This window comes from Chelmon rostratus, chromosome 16 (assembly GCF_017976325.1).
Source record: "Chelmon rostratus isolate fCheRos1 chromosome 16, fCheRos1.pri, whole genome shotgun sequence".
In the NCBI taxonomy this organism is placed as follows: Eukaryota; Metazoa; Chordata; class Actinopteri; order Chaetodontiformes; family Chaetodontidae; genus Chelmon; species Chelmon rostratus.
In genome coordinates this window covers 18,421,708-18,443,041 of record NC_055673.1, presented here as the reverse complement: position 1 = coordinate 18,443,041, position 21,334 = coordinate 18,421,708, and the positions used below count along the sequence as shown (strand labels likewise).

The window sequence follows — 21,334 nt, the reverse complement described above, 5'->3', positions numbered from 1 at the left end:
CAGTCAAGCACACTACCCCCTTTAAAACAGACAGTTGTTCTCTTTATACTGCAATTTTATATACAGATAAACAAGCAATATATAATGTGTTTAGGTTCTGGTTAGTTGATTTTGTTACCTTTGGACACGGCCAGACTGTTTCCTCTGTCTCCAGTCTTTGTGCAAATATTTAATATTAGATTATTAGATTAATATTTAGATTCATAACCTTAAGTACTAACAGACATTGTCAAAGGCTGATCTAAAAAAAATAATCAGTTACATTTAGCACATGTTTATTGCTTATTCTGTTTTAAACAATAACAACAGTAACCACAAAACATTGTTCATATACAAGAATACAGGAGTATAAATATAGAATATCTGTATTACGGGGTAGCATTAGAGCATTTGAGCACAACAAATACACACTAAAAAAAATCATTAGCTCAATCATCTCAATCACCACCACGTCAGACGGTGGCATGGACTCAAGAACACATTCACTCACTCATTCACGAATCCAAACGGAAGACCATTTGTGTCTGAAAAGGTTCAGTCCCGTCTGGAGAAAGTCTCTTCTTCAGTTTAGTGCTCAGAGTGCTGCTTGCACTCCACTTTCCTCCACGTTCGTTGAAAATTGACATTTAGGAGTTACAGGAGGAGCTCAATAAATAAGGCAGAACAAGACATAATCCAACATCCCACAATTTGTTTCGTCCCATTCTGTCCTTCAAGTGGAGGTTCAGATCCACAACAGAGGCTCACTGTTCACATCAATACAAAACATCCCTCAGTGGTGCAAACTGTAGCATATCAACATCAATAAATGTTTCACTTCGACACTTCACTATAAAGCTGGAGACGAGTTACACCATTGTTGAGAGGACTGACAGGAAAGAAAATCTGTCATTCTGTACAACACAGGTTTCTTTCTGGAACAAAATATTTGCCCCGTCAGCCGAAACAGAGCATCCTTTGCAACCGGAAGGAAGGGGGTTTATGGGAAATGAAGTGTTTTGAATAATGTCAGCACTAATAATACAAATTACGAATCATCCTGCCCCTGCTCTTATGTGTTTACAATACATCCACATGTGTTCACAATTTATTCGACAACAATGTACTGATGTTCAGATACACTACATATAGCACCTTTAATATGACACCATCTGATGTTTAGACAACATGGAGACATAATGGTTGGTTGGAGCTGGGAGTGTGCACTTCCTCCTGCCCTGCTGAGTCCAGTCTGAGGCTTGAAGCCGGGCACAGGGAGTGTCCCACAGATGTGAATTAGACACTGTTGAGTAGTAGAATGGTAGTGGCTGAGCTGGGAGAGGAAATGTCAGGGTCAAGGTAATGGGGGTCTTGTTCGTCCCCGGAGCCCGCTTCTTCCTTTTGTGCAACAGTAAAGGTTAGCTTGTTCAAACCAGCTTCTAGCGTTGCCTCCGCTCCCTCAGCTCTGTCACCTGCAATACACACAGAACCAGAGGCCATGCACAGGTGAGTTCATCTGCATGTTGTACTAAACCAAGGGTACACCAGTTTATCTTTGCTGAAGGAAACAGAACTTTGTTAATACTTTCCAGTTAATGTTCCCCACCTCTTGCATAATGGATTTTTTTCATTATTACAGAATAACCCCATTTTTTTTATCAGTGCCAAAGTTAAAGTTGTGCAATACTGACTTTGGCCTTTAAGAATATGTACAGTGCCACATTAGATAAACCCAGGTTCAAACCTGTCAGCTCAGCTTGACACTGCTTTTAGCAAATATTCTGTGTATGAATTTTGTCTCTCACATTGTCTGAAGCGTTACTTAATCATTTCTTGGCAATAAAGTGTGAGTGTTTTCCCCTAAATAATGTATAAGATCCTACAGCTGATATGATTTAAGACTCACAAACCCACTCGATGATGACTGAAACATCCAGCCAGGCTCTGTCCAAAGTTCAAGAATACACCTATCAACCTCCCTCTAAAGCCCACAACTTAACATGTTGTTCAGAGTTCGATTAATCCACGCACGGACCAGAAAAGTGTAGCCACAGTGAGTTCCTGGAGCCTTGTCAGTTGCCAGGTTTGACACTGTAGCTGGAGCTGCTGAAGTCCTGGCTGAAGGTATAAACTGGTATTTGCCAACAAATTGAAGTTGCATAACTTCCTCTAAAACAAATTCTATAATTATCTGTAGATGTGCTGGTACACGTATTGTTGAACTTTCACAGCCAGGCTAGCTGTTTCCCCTTCTTCCAGTCGTCATGGTAATCTCGGTCTACCATGTCCTGACTTCAGCTCTATTCTTAATGCACTGACATGAAATTGGTATTGATTTGCTTACCAACCTATATTTCAACAAATATGGGCATATTTTAAAGGCATTGAGCTATTTATTTAATGCTACAATAAAAAATGCAAAAGAAAAATGATGAATCGAATCAAAAGTCAACACAAATGTACACACTGATGTGACAAACACACACCTCTCTCCTGGTCGCAGTCTGGAGAGGAAGCGCCACTGCACTGGCTGCGAGGGCCCAGGAGAGGTGAGGCATGCCCGGAACCGCACACTGACTCTGGGTCATGAGAGCTACAGGGGCTCACTACCTCCAGGCCACTGGGACAGGAGGAGGAGAGGGCAGAGGAGGAGGAGGAGGAGGAGGAGGGGGAGGAGCAGGGGCTGCAGAGCGAGGACGAGGAGTAAGTGCAGGGCATGTCAAGGGGGTTGGAGGCAGAGGTGGAAGGATGGGAGGAGGGTGAGGAAGGCGAAGAGGACACGGCTCGGGGTGAGGAGGTGGAGTGAGTGTCTGTCTCCTCCTCTGAGCTGCTACTGTGACATCCCTCTTCGTCAATTGATACGGACACCACTGAAACACACACACACACACAGACAGATACACACACACACACACACACAGATATGCACATTAAACATGCAGACATACAGATGCACCAACAAAACCAAAAACGACTAATATGTGTGAATGGATGAACTGTTCATTTCTAAGCTTCACTTTTACTCACTTGACAGACCGTCTGACTCCATCTTGAAGTTGGCGATGTCCTCGTTGCCTTCATCCCCCTCCGCGCCGACACCCTGCTCCCTGGTTCCCATGACAAGGGAGCGCCGCTGGGCATGGATCTCTTCGGAGATGCTCTCTAGGTTGCGCAGCGCCGCGCGGTACTCGGCCTTAGCGACCACAAGTTTGGCCTGGCGCTCATCCACAAGACGCTTCAGTTGCTTTGAGGAATCAAACACAGTTTCTTCGTAAACACCCATTCTTGGTAAAACTGTATGTACAGCACGAAAGAATTATAAACACTTTAACATACAAGAAAAGTGTTTTGTGGGCTAAGTGAGCCATGCTAACACTGTAAGGCTGTACTATGGCAAAGTTATGAGTTTGATGCTAATTTCAGCATTAGATTCACAATGACAATGCTAATGCTAGCAAGCGTTAACATGCCCTTGTTTGCTCGTTAGCATTTGCTAATTAATGGTAAATAAAGTACAGCTGAGAGTGATGACAGTGTCATTAGTTCTGCAGGTATTTGGTCATAACTTAAAGTATTTGAGAAATTAAAAGTTTGACCTGATGATTTATCCTGAAGGTAACATGAATGAATGTGAGACATTTCAGTCTGGACCAAAGTGGTGGACTGACTGATCAACTAACAAACATCAGAGTGGCCAAAAATGTATAAAGCACACTGCTTTGAGCCGGTTAAGTTTAGCAGAGTGTTTTCACTTCACATTATTTAAAAGCCTGCTAACAAACATACCTCAAGCTGTAGATAATACTTGGCCTTCAGTTCAAAATACGGCCTACAGGGGGAGAAAAAGAAGCAAAACTGAGTGAGAGGGAGGAGAAACGTTGGCAGTTGTCACTGGATAAAACTGCTGGAGGAACACTCCTCTGCGAGCAGCTGCATTCCTTGGCTCTTACAAAGGGAGCACACCCCAACACCACACAACCAACACATGAAACATCTGGACTGCATCAGATGACATGAGCGTAGCCCCTCTTTCTCCCACACACAAGCACACACTCACATAGCGAGGCCCGAGCAGGGGGGAGAGAAAGGCAAGCGAAGGCGCAGACCTGGATTTGTTGATGGAGCGTTTGAGTTTCTTCTCTAACTGCCTCATGTGGCTGATGCAGGAGTTGTAATTGGCTGCTGTTTTCCTGTGTTCAGCTTCACTGCGTGTTCTCGCCTGCTCCGCCTCCATCACCTGGAACAATCAAAAAAGCAAAAACAAAAGATTCACAATTCCAGTACAGTCACATCCACTGCTTCCACTTTCACTCCACCGCCTCAAATGACTTGTTAGGATGGAACCTTTCAGGATTTTTCAGCTGTCTTGCATCATGTGCTGTACGTACCCTCTGTGTGGCATGGTTGAGCATTTCCTGCCAGGCGGAGTCAAATTGGCGGCTGTCCTCCTCCAGCAGTCTCTCCTCGGCCAAGGCGATGGTCTCCTTAGCTGCCCGCAGGATTTCCACTGCCCGCTGGAACTCCTGAGTGGCCTTCTGGGCTTCAACCTGGGCCTGCAGTTCAGAGAGAGGGGTAGCTAGAATCACATCGAATGTGAAAGCAGCTTTCGAGTGACACATATGTCTGTTGTTGGAGCTCAGGGTTTCATGATGGATTTCACTCAATTCTGATGGCATGAAAAGTGTGAAAACGCTGACAGAAAGTTTAAATCATAGCATTGTGACAGCTTCAAAGCACTTCAAATTTTGGTTATTAATTTCAGTTTGGCCCAGAACTAGCTCTCGCATGGCATGAGTGCAGCAGTAGTCCTTGTGCTGCGTTCAGTGGGTGTCTGTGTGTGTTTTATGACCTATATTTCCCTTGGAGGAATCACAGTTGACAGCCATAGAGGGATGGAGAGATTATGCATCGCACCCACACACACACGCACGCATGCACAGAAAGACAACCGTGCCTTGATCTCATAGACAAACAGAAGCTTTGTCACTTAGAAAATCTGACACATTGTCAGGGGGATCTTCCAGCCCACAGTCACAGTCAATAGGAGGATTATTCCCATCATGCTGGACATATTTGGACCCACTGACTTAAATGTCAGTGTACGGTCTGAATACCAAGATTAGGCAGCTACAATAAATCTGATCAGATTACTGTGAATATATATTTTTTTAAAAGAGACAGATCTTTGGTAGTTGTGAAATGTGTAAATCTAACGTGCATTTTTTTCCAATGGTAAAAGGTGAAACTAAGCTGGAGGGGAGATTCAACATCAATGTTTGGGGCTCCCAGCTACAAATATCTGACTCCACCTTGGCTTTCTGGAGAAAGTCTGGTATTAAAGGCACGACAGTACAGAATTCAGCTATGATGCAGACATATATCATCCATATTGACTGGGATGCTAGTTTTTGGAACGCTCTTATCTACGTCCTTGTCCTCCAGCCCATCTCACAGGTTTTCATTGTAAGAAACGGTTTACAGGAGAGAAAAACGTCACAGCAAATGCATCTGTGAACAGTGCTGCACTGTTATCTGGCAAATAATTTTACTTGCAGGCATCCGACATTATGCAACAGCAGGTCACGCCGCTCTAGTGCTTTAAAAAGCTGTACGGGTTTACAGCAGATGTTGTTCAGAGCAACAGTTGCTGTAAGTATTTCATAACATAGCCTGTAAGTCTGTCAGTCTGTTTTGACTCTATAATACAATGGAAACAAACGCGTTGGTCTAGTTTATGTTTCTACCCTTGTGTACTTTGAATGAATTATTGTATACCATTGTTACAGCTAAATGGCCATTTTAACCATGAATTAAAGGCATCGCTGTTTCAAATTGTTTGAAAGCCCAAAGCACTTTCATTGGAAAGTTTCCCAAAAAAACAAAACACTGAGTTTAAACATGCTACAATGTTCAGACTGAGACTCTTTATTCTTTACTCAGATCCCTTTTAGCTTCCACAAAGATAGTCTCCCTCGGTTCCATACAAAATATCTTGTTGAGACTCTTCAAATCCTGCTTCAGTGACATTTTGAACAAGCTGTCTGATGTTGGCTGGGAGCATATTCCTGGCTGGAAAACCTCTGTAAAGAACTGTTTGTTCGTGGACTTGGTACTACCAGCGCTGGACCAGATGACTGAACTGTGCTGCAGGTGCAGCAGAACATGAGATCTAACAACACAAATCACAACAGGAGATGGATTTCATTAAAATAGAGATTGCCCTTTCCCATATTAGAGACAATGTAATCAGTGTGGTCTGACAAAGACAGCAAGTTATCTAATTTAGCACCCAGTAGGCGGCCTGCTCAACTGAGATCTCATCTATAAACTAGTTGAGATCAGTGGTATTAGCCAGGACTACTCCTACTGCCATGTATTTTTATCACAGCCTTCCCAGTTTTCTGTGACATTAACCTTTGTAACAAGACTCCTGCCGCTGTCAGCCACATTTATGTCTCAGACTGATTCACACAAACTGTAGGAAAAGCTGGCATCCTCTTTGTTCTTATTGTTTTGATATCTGAGCATTGCAGTGCTTAGATATGCTATCCACGGTGGTCAAGGCTCCTTCAAGGAGGCGAAGAGATAGAGGAGGGGAGTGGGGAGATAGTAGCTGCTCTTTGAGTGTAATCTGTTAGTTTGACTGGCGAGATGAATCCCCCCTCTCTGTCCCTCGACGTGACCCATTTCCCAGGCTCAGAGTGGAGAGGGGGCGCAGAGAAAACAGAAGGAGGATGATAGATATTTGATGAGGAGACTCCACCAGCGAGGAACGGAGACTTTAATGCTATCCCTCCATGGTTTTTTGTCAGGTCGGAGATAAAATGTCACACCGAAGTGGCCGTCCTTCTCAGGGCTTCCTGGACAGAGCGGCAGCACACTTCCTTTCTCATGCAGGTTTAGAGTCTATTCATAGTGTTGTCAGTACCGTATCTGAGCAAACACAGTGGCCATGTGAGTCTTTCTTTACTTTAGCAAAAAAACAACTGAAAAATGACAAAGCTTTAGCACCCTGGTGAGTAACATGCAGCCAAAGTCGAGTCAATTTGCCATTATCTTTAAGGAACAAAAGCCTGCTGAGCAAGGGCCAGCATGCAAATGACTGAGCACTGTTATCAGTTAATTAACTTGATGTCATGGAGCCCACAGTATCTGACTTTCTACGGCAAACAAAACAGCGGTTTTGGTCTGAAATACCACCCTCATACATGCATGACGCCGGCTCTTATCATCCTACTAAAGGGTGTGTTTTTGTCATGTGTGTGTGTGACTGCGTGACTCATTTTTAATTCACGTGTCAGACACTGTCATTCTGTCTGACACCTCCGTCTCTGGAAATTCACCCCATTAACAGTATTTGGGAGGTGAGAAGCGGAGGGTGAAGGGGTGGAGAGAAGTGACAGAAGCAGGGAGTGGGAGAGGGGTACAGCCAGACAGACAGGCAGTGGTGCAGAAGAGAATGCTGGGTAAAAAGGACAAAAGATAGGACAGTAGAGGCAAATTCCTATACACCTCCCCCCAGTCTGCTGGAATGCACATTGGGGGGAAAACATGGGTGGTTGGGGGTTGAGACTGGCTTATGTGTGGGGGTAGGTGTAAAATTGTGTGAGTGTGTCGGTGTGTGTGTCTGTGTAAGTGTTTGTCCTGCTCGGGTCAGTGAGGGTAAGCTTTTGAATCCCTTTAAAATAGGTCATGTATTAAATATTAAATATTCATCCATAAATCATTACCAGACAACACACCAGTTAAACCCGAGGCCTTCATCGGCTTTACTCTGTTGAATCCCCCGATCCTACACACACACACACACACAAACATGCACAAAGCTAGGGAGGGCTTCTGGTCCTTCCACGTGAACGTAGGTCCCATCAAAATTGAAAACCTCCCAGTAATCCTGGACTCTCACGTGTTACTGTCACAAGCAAATGCCACCGTCAGGTAGTTTGTCATATTGCAAGAGATAAACAACGACACACACACACACACACTACAAAAACCCAAAGCACGTACACAGTCTATTTCAGTTTGACAGCTCAGCTCTGACACACAAATGTCAGCCTTCTGATGAATGACTCACAAGCTTCTTCCTTATTGGCCGAGAAGAGGGGCACGCTGGACTCTAAATTTTCAGTGCTATCCAATCAGATCAAAGCCTCAACGGGTTGGAGCAATTAGCCAGTAAAGGACATGACCCACTGGAGAGCGAACAGCACAGTTCAGCCCACCAACCACTGAGGAAGTCGACCTACTTTGCGTCGACCTGCAACAGTGCGGCAAGCACGAAAACACAGAGACCTCCAAGATGCACCAGGAGGCGAGTCAGATTATGAAAAACATGGCAAGTCTAGCAGTTTGAGTGCATCTCGATTCGTCTTGCCCACACTGCGTCGGTGTGTGTGTGACACTATCAAAGCATGCAGAGGTAAGACTGAGTCTAAAAATAGACGTCACGTGACTGTGCTCCCTTTAAGTAGATATAAGCTGAGCTCTTTAAACTTCTCATTGCTAATCCTCAGTAAGCCTGCCCTCACACTCTCTGTCTGCCGACCTCAGAGTCACTCCAGCTCTCTTCTGTGATTCTGTGACTCTGTGTGTGTGCGTGTGTGTGTGTGTGTGTGTGCGTGTGTGTGTGTGTGTGTGTGTGTGTGTGTACCTGTCGTGCTACTTTGCGGGCTTCCCAGTACGGTTTGGAGTCATCCACAGCTCTTCCGATCCTCTTCACCTGCTCGTCCAGCTTCACTGTTGCCTCCACCAGCACCGCACGAAACCTCTGGCGGCAGTCCTACACACACACACACACACACACACACACACACACACACACACGATATCTTTTAAACTTCTCGATTTACAGTCACAATAATGCATTAAAGAAGGAGGTATAAGAATTTTTAGCCATGTTAGCAGTGAGTCAGTCTTGGTCCAGACTGAAATTTTGTACAGACACTCGAGGTCGTGAGGATAAAATTCACATTCTTCCAGTACTGAATGAATGGCATCCCCCATCAGCCTTAGTGGCACTTTGTGCTGAGTGTGCAAATGCTAGCATGCTAACACACGAAACTACGTGAACATGGTGAACACACCTGTTACACATCTGCATGCTAACACGCTGATAATCAGCTCAAAGCACTGCTACGCTTATTGTAGCCTCATAGAGCTGCCAGCATGGCTCTAGGCTCGCAGTCTCGTTTGTCTGTACTGCAGGTCAGTTAAGGCACCGCAACACTGTCAAGGAATCAAATCATTCAAGTGAAATTTGGTCATTTACTCAGCACGATTCTTTTTTTTTTTCTTGTGTGTGATGTCTTAAGCTTTAGCCACAAGTTGGTTGCCTCAGGTGCTTGTGCTCTCCTGCTCGCCCTGATCAGTTTGTCCAGCTCTTCTAATTCAAGTCATCACTAAACCATTACCCCAGTTCAAGCAAATTCATTAAAATACACGGCAGCTGTATCTTAGTTATGGGTGTTGTTGAACAAACCTTACATACATTCTTTGGTAGTGAATTATATAGAATAATATCTATATGTGAGAGTGTGTGTGTGTGTGTGTATGCACATTTTTTGGCATACAAGCCAAGACAGCACTGCAAAGGTAGACCTGTTATTCTTAGATGAGGTCTGTCACCATCTCGTCTATATGGCGCGGTTATATTTGAATGTACTGTATGTGCTTGCTGGAGTGTGTGTATGTGTGTGTGCAGTTGCGTCTGTTTGAAAGGCACCGTCACCTGCATCCTGTCCATAAAACTGACAGAGGAACACACGACAGGGTAAAAGAAGGAAAGGGGAGAGGGCGCGACAGGAAGCCCAATTCCTGTGACATCATCATGTTTTCTGACGTCCTGTTCCTGCGATAAGAGGTAGTGACGGGAAGTTAACTCTGTGTGCTGCTTGTCGTAGAGTAAACTTAATGATGGCGCACATTCTTTGCTTCGATGTGTTTATCTGTAACACGCACGAGGGGAGGTTTACCTTTATTTTGGCGGAGTAGAGAGCCTCATATCTGAGCATGGATTTAACCTCACTGCCTCAGCTCTTCCTGAATCCTCTGGATCTACTGTGTATCATCCATAATCAGCTGCAGACTGTGCAGAAAAACAGCCTGCAGCCTGCCACAGGCACTTCTGACATTCTCTGCACTTTCATTCTGCCTCACCATGAATGACCTTCTTTCTTTTCCTGTTTGTTTATGTCTGTGTGTATATTGGAACTTTGGCCGTAGCAAAATAACCAAAAAACAGCAAACGGCAGCTGATTCCTTCACACCAGATAGGTAAAAAACAACCAGGATCTATGACAATTATCCAGCATTTAGCTTGAAAACATGAAATAAGCAGTATATAATAAATGCCGTCCTCTGCCTCTGCCTCTGTGTCTGCTGCAGCACTGGTTTGTGGTTGTTCCCATGTGAGTGAAGGCCTAATGAGAAACAGAAGAGGCCTACTTGGAGGAAAAGAAAAACTGTGGCCTGCCTCTGGAATGTTTTTACTTTTGCTGAACAGTAACCCTTCTTGCACAAGTCTGAATCCAAGTGAGCGCTGTCAAAAAAAAACGACAACCCACCATCTACCTTTCTATTGTTTCTCGCTGCGTTTTACAGTGTTTTTCCTCTTTAAAAGCGTTCGCTTTGTTTTGGGCTGGGAGTTGCGAGGAGACGGGCAGAGCACTTGGGATTTATATTGCAGCAAATGCGCCATTCAGATATGACACTTAACATTCAGCTCATAGTTATGTCTCCTGTAGCACTGAGAGTTCATACAGCGCAGTGTTATTATGTAGGAGTGACAGTTGCTGCTTCAGTCTTTCCATATTTTCCCTCAGAAGCAGCTCCCGCATTTAGACAATTTCCATCTTTCCAAGACATTCCATGCAAACTGTTTCTAAGCAGTGGCCTCGTCGCTAGGCAAAATCCTGACACACAGAAAACTGTATTGGAAATGAATTACCTCACAGCACTGACAGGATTTCTCATTTATTTAGAGTAAAATGGTGGATTATCAGTCTGAAAGTGAGTCTTAATGGCTCCATGAGATGGGCGCTGTTGCAGCACAACTCAGCCATGGCTGGAAGTGTTTACCCCAGCAGGGAGAGGCACTGACGACGATGACAGCAGTGTTGGCGGCTGGTGCTTCGTCTTACCTCCAGCTCGCTCTCCCAGCGGTTAATGTCATCTGTGGACTGGTTTAACTTCTCCAGTTCTCCCTGTTTACAGAAAACATGGCATGCATGGACCAGCAGCAACACACGCGCACACACACACACACACACACACACACACACACACACACACACACACAGAGCGGAGGCATATAATTAACACACTTTGTGTATCTGGAGGCTAAACTGTGTGACCTCTGTTTACCAATTTTGTGAACATGCAGCCCTCAGTGTGTGTGTGTGTGTGTGTGTGTGTGTGTGATTTGGGAACGTGTGAAAGAGACAGATTCTCTTGTTTCTATTTATGAACACCTTGGGACATTGCACATAATGACTATAATTGCACAGCTGACACATCTGGCTACCAATTACTTCTTTTAAGTGGAACTACACTTGCTGTAATAGTAATAAAAAATAAATAAATAAATAAAATACTACTATTACACATATTACTGGCATCGCTCTGTATCTGCTCCACTAACTGTGGGCTAAACGTTTTTTTTATTATTATTATGATAAAAGGCAGCCTGACAGTCCTTTTCATTGGGCTTCACGTGTTCATCTCAATGTCACTTTCACTGGTAGCAACATCTGGATCTATTAAAAAAATCTCACCTGGATTCTTGGATCCACTTCTTCCTCTTCCTCAGCACAATGCGAGTCCTCCTCGCCATTATTCCCATTTTGTAAAGGGTCCATTTTTTTAGGAGATCCGGAGATTTATAGCGAAAGAAACTGAGGGTCCTCACGGCAAACAAAGCGCGACCCCGGGGTGCTGGACGGCGGGGGTGTCCAGCAGTGATCCGCCCTCACTAACCTTTACACAGAGCACGCTGCATGCTCCAGGCAGTTAAAGGTTTCCGCTGAGAAAAGCAGAGGAGCGCGTCAGGACGCGGGGGAGACCCTTCACACTGTGGAGGAGCTCAACCTCAGGGAGCGACAGCAGATGAACTGTGGAAAAGAAAGTATTAAACTTACTGTAGTGATCAATGGGACCACTTCTGGTTTGGACTTTCAAAATAAAAGCATATTTTCACATTGACGCCTGAAAGCCCTCAATTTAACGATGAACAAAGTTTGGGAGGAATAGATTTCGCCGCAAGCACAACACCTACACAAAATGTATTTCCATTCATTGTTTAAAATAGTTAAATGCCTGACCTGTCGTTCATCTGACCCCTGCAATAACAAATATGCACACATACTGTCATTTTAGTTTATACATGTTATAAAATGGACAGATTGATGGTTTCTCTGTTAATCACAAATGTAAATAAGGCTACATTCGTTAACAACTTGTGATTTGTTATTGTCTGGTACCAGTGATAAAAGAGCTGCCAGTCTGTAACTTTAATGTACTTAATTTAACTTAGCTACCACGTTCTGTGAGCAAATCTCCCCGTTTCCCTAAATCACTCTTTTATTTTGACGGGACACAGACCCAAGTGTTCCGGTCTATTGGAGCACACTGATGACGGCTTGACGCAGGTCCAGTGTGGGATGGTGAGATGGTTTCACTCGCCCTCTGGTGGTGGGTGACTCCTGGGAGCAGGGAGGGTCAGACTGGAGGCACGACACTGACAGCAGGCTGAATTCCAGTAAACACTGGTGGGGCGTTCATGTTGACCAGTGGATCCCAGTGGGGCGTTGAGAGGAGGTCTGAAAATGAACCCCGGGGTGAAGTGAGGGTTGTATAAATATTGTATTATTAAATTTTACCTATTTTTATAATAATATTATTGTTGTTGCTGACTTTGGAAAGAGTTGCCTATTTTGATAAAAGAAGAAAAAAAAACTTTTGCACCGGGTCTGGTCCCCTAATCAGTGGATCGAGCTGACTCAGCTCTTTCCAGTATGTGCACCATGTGAAAAATGCTTATGAACATCAGTGAGTGACTGGAGTTTAAAGTGTAGGCGTACTCATCCTCAGCTGGTACAACCTACACTGTGCCAAGAGAATACAATTATGAAGGCTACAATACAAAATATGTTATTTTTTGTGATTTAGGTGAACTGATCCATAACGCAATCAAATATAAATAGATTTCATGGTAGCATCATCTGTGAGTCTTTTCTCCATATACCTCATATACTAGTGTATTCCTGTTTGTGTCTATATGATTTTCATATGAGACTCCTACAGCAGCTTCTGTATTTCATAATGTCAAATTTCCATCAGGATTCAGTTCACTGGCCTCCTGCATGAAGTCAGCAGGTTCAGCTGATACAGTAATTTCGCCTTGGGAGTCGGCCTATACAGCGCCTCAGATATGGACGGCTGCCCGGCTTCACTGTTCGTCATCGCGTTTTTTCCAGCGTCCTCCTGCGTATGCATGTATGCGACCGACGGGCTGATTTCATAACGTGGGGAGGAAGAGAGGAATGGGGCTTTGAGAACGGATGAGCACCAGACCGGGTAGGCTCCGCGCACCAACAGCGTTATCTCCGTTCCCGGGCCATGCAGACGGTGCAATAGAGGAGATGCGGTAGTGGAGGCTGCTGATGCTGCTGTCCGATCAGCTGTTTTTTGTGTCTTGAGCATCATCGCCGCGACGGCCAGAGAGATCGAGATCAAGCTCCGGAGCCAGGGACACCGCAGACCGGATAACAGAGGATGGAGTTTAAGCATCTGGTGGAGGCGGCGGAGAAGTGGTGCTCCGGTAACCCGTTCGACCTCATCTTCGCCGAAGAGGACGACGAGAGGCGGCTGGACTTTTACGCGGAGCCCGGCGTCTCCTTCTACGTGCTGTGTCCCGGCGGCACCGACAATTTCGTAAGTGAGCCTCTGCAGGGCCTAAAGCTGCGCGCGCGCGTGTGTGTGTGCGTGTGTGTGAGAGAGAGTGCGCGCGTGCGTGCGTGTTCTTGTAGGTGTGTCGCGGGTGGGCTGTAGGTGGGGTTGTCCCGGCAATTGTCCCCGGTTTTTCCAGCTGATGGACATAGAAGAGATGGGGAGGGGGGGCTCGAGCGAATATTTGAGGGGATGATGTCATTCCAGTTTGTGTGCACACCGCGCGCACACCCTCCCCTCCTCTGTCGACTGTGTTTTTTCCTCCATCATAATCAACTGCGATAAACCTCTGAACCACAACACCATCAAGCTAGACAGGTTAAAAAAACACACGAGGCCTGTAGATTTCAAAATAAAAGCATACCACACCATTACGTTGCATTCAGAGCTCAAAGTAGGGCCTAGTGAGGTCGATACAGCTGCATCGGTGGAGAAGTAGCAAATTAACATTGAAATTTCTTCTCCTTAAATGTTATTGTCGTTTTTTTATTATTGTTTATGTTATTATTATTATTATTATTCAGCAGATATAGTAGCTGTCTCCACTGACTTATTTGATCAGAGAGGTTGAAATTCTGCGGACATACAGTAAATAATTAATATATCTTTGTTTTGAAGGAATTGTCACCAGTTTTCTGCTCTGATTCTGTGTTGAGTCCAGATGATCTCTGTGGATTAAGTGTATTCAAACTTAATCTGGTGGTTTTTCCTTCTTTTTACCATTTTCTACATTGAACATCAATACCGAAGACATAAAAACTGCAACCCTGATTCCAAAACAGGTTGTCTCACTATGAAAACACAAGTGAAACAGAATGTGATAACTTGCTAATCCTTTTTACATAACACATTATTGAGTGTTTTACTAATCAGCTTCAGTGATTTTTGTAAATATCTGCTTATTCTGAATTTGATGCAGCAACATGATTCAAATGAGTTGGGACAGGAGCAACAAAAGACTGGGAAAGTTGTGGAACGCTCTAAAAACACTTGTTTGGAACAGGTTGATTGGTAACAGGTGAAAGTATCATGATTGGGTATAAAAGGAGAAAGACTCAGCCGTTCACAAGCGAGGATGGAGCGAGGCTCACCATTTTGTGAACACATAATTATTTGAAGGATGTCACAACATGGGCTCAGGAAAGCTTTGTGAAACCACTGTTGGTAAACACAGTTCATTTGCAAATGACTGCATTCTGGTTTTATTTATATTTTACACAGCAGCCAAACTTTTTTGGAATCGGGGTTGTATGAAAGTGAACATGTGGTAAAAACCAATTAAACACAGTGATGAAACTGGCTCTCATGAGGAGCATCCCAGGAGACAAAGACCAAGAGTTAACCTCAGCTGCAGAGGAGAAGTTCATTACAGCGAGCAGCCTCACAAATCACCAATTAACGGCACCTCAGATTAGAGCCTGTAGAAATGCTTCACAGAGTTCAAGCAGCTGACACGTCTCAACATCAACCGTTCAGAGGAGACTGTGTGAATCAGGCCTTCATGGTCAAAGTGCTGCAAAGTAAACCACGACTGAGGGAGACCAATATCAGAAGGTCTGACCAGTCCTAATCTGTCTTTGTCAGTTACAGAGAAGGTGAAGGGATGGTCTCTGTGTGTGTGGTTCCCACCGTGAGGCACGGAGGAAGAGGTGTGGTGATGTCGAGGTGCATTGCTGGTGGCACTGTTGCCACTTTACTGATTTACTGTAGTACATTACAGTGTATTCTTTTAGTTACTTTCATCTCCCTACATGAAACAAAATTTCCTAAGAATATTGAATCCCTTCATTTAATTTTAATTTTATTTAATTTAGATAACAGCCACATTTAAAGGTCCTCAGCTGGGGACTGGCCAGTAGAGGGCACTAGTGTGGCATCCTCCATGATCCACAAATAACCCAATAACAACAACAACAACAACAACAACAACAACAATAATAATAATAATAATAATAATGACAATATTTCTGTTTGAAATATGGACTGTGCCCAGTAATATGTGTGGAATATGATTTTATATGATAATGATGTCATATTATGTTCCTAAACGACTCCTCCAGCTGTTTGCATGTCTCAACAGCTCTGGTTTGTGTAGCAGTTTAGCCATTTGCTGATTCAAGCAACGAACATATGACATAAAATTTAGCCAATCAGCGTCCTAAAATCTAATCCGAAAAGGGCCATTACTTTTTTATCGCCCCAAAGGAAGCTTCTCAGGGCGCCACTCTGACTACACGATAATTCAGTTTAATTTACCCGACAGGTTAACTTAAAGTTAATTTCTATGCAGGTACAGACTTTAATATCTCCACACACTTGTCTCCAGTGTTTACAGTAAGGACTTAACACCATTATTCCAAACTGCACGTGATGCTTATTTTACCTTTATATTGGTTTTCCCAACAAAACAAAGCCCATATCAATAAATGGACATTTTCAATGACACGTTTTAGATTATACAGAATTCGCCTGTGTGGGTGAGCAAAGCAAGATGCCCTGATGTGTTTGTCAAGGTGACACTGACTGCTTTTTATAAAATAATGTTAAACATTTCCCTGCAAAGTAGCAATGTATTTTTGATACCTTCACTTTTTTGCATTAAATCGGACCGTTTGCTGCGATTGACAGGATGTGGCAGAACCCCACACAAACACCTTAAGTCGTTAAAATCCCCCAAACTCTAGACACAACACGGGGGATGTGAGCTCTGTGCTCATATCCTGGTAGCACCACCCTCATCATCTGCAGACACGCTCTAGTGTATCCTGCACCAGCGCGGTGCAGTGGTGGTGTTGTAAGCCCCAAAGCTCCTGAGGCGAGACCCACCCTGCTCCCTCCTCCTGCTCAGTGACAGAGGCTAACAGGGTGGAGAGCAGATGGAGATGACCCAGGAGCCGGGGCCTCTGTTCAGCCAACAGCACATTATGTCACACTGACCCTGGTGTTGTGTGTTTACAGGCCTCGCTTGGTCTGTCCCACAGACGGCAGAGTAGGGCCGCCTGAGCCGGGGCTTTCCAGTCGTTACAGAGAACAAAACACAGCGAGAGGGTGAAACAAGGTGCAGCTCCACAAATACATGACGCGGTTCATTCGCTCTTAACGGCAACTCATGCCTTCCATTTTTCCTTTGTCTCCCTCGCAGCTGTCAGTTTTTCTCCTGAATCCAATGCATGTCAACTGATGCAGCCCTAACACTCATGGACACACACACACATACACATTCACAGTTCTCTGCACAGCTAGAATAACTCTCTGTCTCTCTGCAGGCCTCTTTAGATCTAGTTACTCTCGCTTGATCAATACTGCTACCAGCAGGGTCTCTCTCTCTCTCTCCGTCCTCAGTTTATCTCGTTTTCCCCTCAGAACTGTGTTTCCTTGCACTCTCCCTTCACTAGAGGGCGCTGTGAGATCAGTTCCACCACAGCACCAGTGCAGCGGTGCATCACGCTTTCGGCTCTGTAATTTCCCTCAGGGCAGGCCCTTGCAGTTTTCAGTTATACGGGTCATGTGATGCAGTGTTGAGCAGCGGATAAACAAGAGTGATTGGAGTTGATCTGTGTGATCTGCTACAAGGTGAGGTTTTGAGGCACACCCGCCCCCCCGGTGTGAGAATCCGTCCATCAGTGTAAACCTGGAGCGACTGTCCCTGAGCAGTCAGAGCTGGAGGGCTCAGTGTCAGCTCTGTCGACAACACTGTGAATGAAAATGTCCCCCCGGGCTAATTCACATGACTCTCATGGGACTCCTAAAACTCTCACATGAAGGTGTGTCCCTTTCACACATCAGGACACTAAATCCTCCACCTTAAAATTCCATTAATTCACCCACAAATAGTGATGAAATTAAGATTTTATTGTATATTTAAGAGGACAATTAATAGATTGTAAAATGTAAAGGCATTGGTTTCATGTCATTACATCAACTTTAAAGGGTTTTTCGCTCATTAAAAAAACCCCTATAGTGCCTGTATTAAAATTACCATAGCAGGTAATTTAAAATTCCACCTTAACTCAAATATTAACACGACTAATATTCCTCCTGGTCATTCTGTACACTTGGAAGCCCTGGTACAGTCACAATGAACTGATGATGAACTCAGTATGACCACTTCTTCTTGAGGCTCACGCTAATCCGGACCTAATATTGTTGTATCTATGTGAGAGGGGAGTAATGAGAAGGGATTCCTTAATTCAGATCAGTTCGGATGAATTATTAGCTGTTCTAGTTGTTTTCTCGCACGTCTCCTCGGTGAACATTCAGGACTTCATGTATCTCCACTGTGTTATTTTCACTCATCTGTCCACCGCACGTCCTTGAGCAAATGTCTCTGTATCTGGTTTAATTGCTTTGTTCTAGTTTTCCCCCGTGCCGTTCCGCCCCTGACCCAGCTTTACTTGTTTACTCGTACGTTTCAACGAGTTGTAGGCGACTGCTCGGCCCACACGGGGCCACGCAGGCGGAGGAAGTGTGACAGCGTTACGTCACCTGGCGTGAATCTTTGCTCATCTCTGTTTGTCTGTGTCTGTAGCATGTGTGGAGCGAGAGCGAGGACTGCCTTCCCTTCCTACAGCTGGCCCAGGACTACATCTCCTCCTGCGGGAAGAAGACTCTGCTGGAGGTGCTGGAGAAGGTCTTCACGTCCTTCAGGCCTGTGAGGAAACGAAAGAGTGACGCTCACACTTTTCTTTCTAACTTGAATAAAGATATTGTTAGTGGCATTTTAAGGGGATAATTAATGAAAAAAATAGTGGATAACTGTGTGTTATTAATATTAAGTGTGTTAAATGGATTATTAGCATGGTGTAAGAGCTTTTTAGGGGCAAGACCCCCTAAGAATTAAGCAAATGACAAGAAAGCTATTACTTAAATTAAATCTTGAAGGCCTATATTTTGGAATTAACTTGAAAATTTAGGCTTTCATACTATGTGATAAAATGTTGGGGTGTTTACCCTCAAACCCCTTAATGCATTATAATCCATTCATTTACCTCGTAAATAACCTAAAATTTGGATTAAATAAACAAGGTGAATGTAGTGAAGTGGAGGCATAAAGTCGCATGAACTGGAATTACTCTGTCAAAGTATTTTAATCTTCTGCTACAACCTCTAACACCACCCTCTCCTTCCGCCTCCGTCAGCTGCTGGGTCTTCCAGACTTAGATGACGACAGTTTCGAGCACTACCACACCGACATGGAGGGCGAACCGGGGCCCGACCACCAGCAGATGGGGGTCAGCCAGCAGTGATGAGCCCTGAGGCGAGGCCTGCTGACCCAAAGCTCTGGGCCTCAGCTCGTCTGCCCAAACACTTAACTACACACTCTAATCCAAACACACACACACACATACACACACACACACACACACATAGCTACTTACAGTCAACTTGCTAAAAATGCACCACCATGTTCTTGAATGTCTCAGTGGCTTTGCTTCCCAAAGAGTGCACTGTGTTGCACTGTGTTGACCCCCTCCACACCCGCTGCCCTCCCCACCCCAACCCCTTGGCCTCCAACCAAACACACACACACACACACACACACACACACATTGGGGCTACGTGAGCAGTGGCCACATACAATGCAACTATCATAATCATTCACCATCGGGTTAGTTAAAGTTCCACAGCACAGCAATATTACATCGGCCTCAGCTGGCTTCGTTATGCAGAAAAACAGTCGGATGTTACGGCAATACACACGTTACCCCCTTTGGTTTGGAGATGAATGTGACAGATAACCCGCTTTTTCAGCTGTTTGCTGACTCAGCAGATAAACGAGAGCTAGACAGATAAATGGGTGAAAACCAAGGGTTTGCGGCCTTTGGGGCCTTTGGGGCGACTGGAGTGACGCAGATAAAGAGAGGGGAGGACGGAGCGATGGCCGTGATGTAGGTTCAGGTGGGGCAGCTCTCGAGCCATCCTCTTTTTAAACACACACTTAAAGTCGCTGTGTAGGGTTTCAATCAAAAGAACTTCAGCCCCCCCCCCCGCGCGTGGAAATCAAAGTGCGCCGCTTCAGCAGCGTGGATCATGTCTCGGGGTGTGCACACCTCGGAGAGCTTAGGGTCACTTTATGAGGACGTTTTTAAAATCAGTTATTATCACATGACCATCACAACAAAGGCCCCTGCTGCAGCTTCAGCCCTTCCCGGTTTGGGTGCCTCATCGTCACATGACACCCTAGCTCTGTCTTGTAGTCTTCCTTCCTGGTTGTCCGTGGTTCACAGTTTACCCCCCAATCTGATAATTCCTAAAGCTCGCCAAAAACCTCTCTCCGCCTGTGTCGTTTTAAAATTCCTCTGCTCATCCTCTGAGGTTTCTCTGAACCATGCGTTTAGTGAGCGCACACCCAAAACCCCTGAGTGATATAGCAGGGAGGAGAAAGCATTTCTCCACCCTTCCTGCCCTCTCCACCCTCAGAGCGTGTTGTCGTGTGTCACAGCCAGTGCACTGCAATGCTTCAGGCCCCCGCCGCCTTCAACCACTCGATCCACATGCAAGACTGTTCCAGAGGGTCATCTTCAGCCCGTTTACTTTGGCTTGTAAATGTTTGTCTTTTTATTGCCTCTCTGAGTGTTTATCATGCAGTGTATCTTCTGTTTGTCCTCAGATGTGTGTGAAATTGTTCAATAAACCTTGTGAACAGACAGTCCCGCAGGCGTCTTTCTGTTTTTTCCCTTAACGGCCTGAAGTTAATGGAACACAGGGCGCCTAACATGGAGGGCTTCTCTTATCGCAGGGTGGACCGGTGACCCGCCGCTGAGCCACTGACGACAGCCCGCTGGTGTTACTGGGCTTGACGTCAGGCGCCACCTGATGCGCCCGCTCAGAGCTGCGTCAAGCTGGAGACTGGGAGGGAGCTGCAGACAGGAAGCTCAGCTTCGACTTTCAAAGCAAAAGCACAAAAAGTGTCTACGAATGAGGTTTATGTATATAATATGTACACATCTCCAAAAGTGGTTCAAGTGATTTGCCCGGCTATTTCAATCCCTAAGAAATAATGTGGCAATAAAGTTAACTTTTATGATACTTTTCATGGATTAAAAGCAGCTCATAGTGCTTGACATCAAATAGTGCAAATTTAAAACAAATAATATCCCAAAAATATAGCAGCTAATGAAATATCATAATACTACAGGTAGTGTTTTACAGATCTGTGGCTCAGTAGTGTTGAAAAATTCAGACCAGAAGTAGCAACAAGTAAAAGTACTCAGTGCTGTATTATCATATTACTAACAGTGATTGGGATGAAACTAAGTACATTTACCAAATACCGGAATTAAATACATATTTAAGGTTTGTGCTTTATTTGAGTCGTTTCCTTTCATGCCACTCATTCTACTACACTACATTTCAGTAGGAAATAATGTACATTTTACTTCACTACAATTATTACTTACGTCACTTG

General features: G+C 44.7%; 2 protein-coding genes across 2 annotated transcripts; one reads left to right on the top strand and one right to left on the bottom strand.

The window, feature by feature from the left end:
* Window positions 1-291: 291 nt before the first annotated feature.
* On the bottom strand, window positions 292-12,058 carry LOC121619762 (SH3 domain-binding protein 5-like). Its single transcript, XM_041955644.1, has 9 exons — window positions 11,754-12,058; window positions 11,121-11,183; window positions 8,633-8,761; window positions 4,368-4,532; window positions 4,086-4,216; window positions 3,766-3,808; window positions 3,007-3,223; window positions 2,466-2,849; window positions 292-1,451 (listed from the first exon to the last, which is right to left on the bottom strand). The coding sequence occupies exons 1-9, from the start codon at window positions 11,835-11,837 to the stop codon at window positions 1,276-1,278; spliced, it is 1,392 nt and encodes a 463-aa protein (XP_041811578.1). The 5' UTR covers window positions 11,838-12,058; the 3' UTR covers window positions 292-1,275.
* Window positions 12,059-13,521: 1,463 nt separating this feature from the next.
* mturn (maturin, neural progenitor differentiation regulator homolog (Xenopus)) lies at window positions 13,522-20,556 on the top strand. The gene is made up of 3 exons (XM_041955847.1): window positions 13,522-13,911; window positions 18,455-18,577; window positions 19,065-20,556. The coding sequence occupies exons 1-3, from the start codon at window positions 13,753-13,755 to the stop codon at window positions 19,170-19,172; spliced, it is 390 nt and encodes a 129-aa protein (XP_041811781.1). The 5' UTR covers window positions 13,522-13,752; the 3' UTR covers window positions 19,173-20,556.
* Window positions 20,557-21,334: the final 778 nt, after the last annotated feature.

Bases quoted from the DNA above. Each gene is read 5' to 3' on its own strand.
- LOC121619762 (XM_041955644.1), bottom strand. From the start codon at position 11,837: ATGGACCCTTTACAAAATGGGAATAATGGCGAGGAGGACTCGCATTGT. The intron at 11,184-11,753 runs GTGAGATTTTTT...TTCTGTAAACAG, and splicing joins AAGTGGATCCAAGAATCCAG to GGAGAACTGGAGAAGTTAAA. The intron at 1,452-2,465 runs GTGTGTGTTTGT...TGTGTATTGCAG, and splicing joins AGACTGCGACCAGGAGAGAG to GTGACAGAGCTGAGGGAGCG.
- mturn (XM_041955847.1), top strand. From the start codon at position 13,753: ATGGAGTTTAAGCATCTGGTGGAGGCGGCGGAGAAGTGGTGCTCCGGT. The intron at 13,912-18,454 runs GTAAGTGAGCCT...CTGTGTCTGTAG, and splicing joins CCGGCGGCACCGACAATTTC to CATGTGTGGAGCGAGAGCGA. The intron at 18,578-19,064 runs GTGAGGAAACGA...CGCCTCCGTCAG, and splicing joins TCTTCACGTCCTTCAGGCCT to CTGCTGGGTCTTCCAGACTT.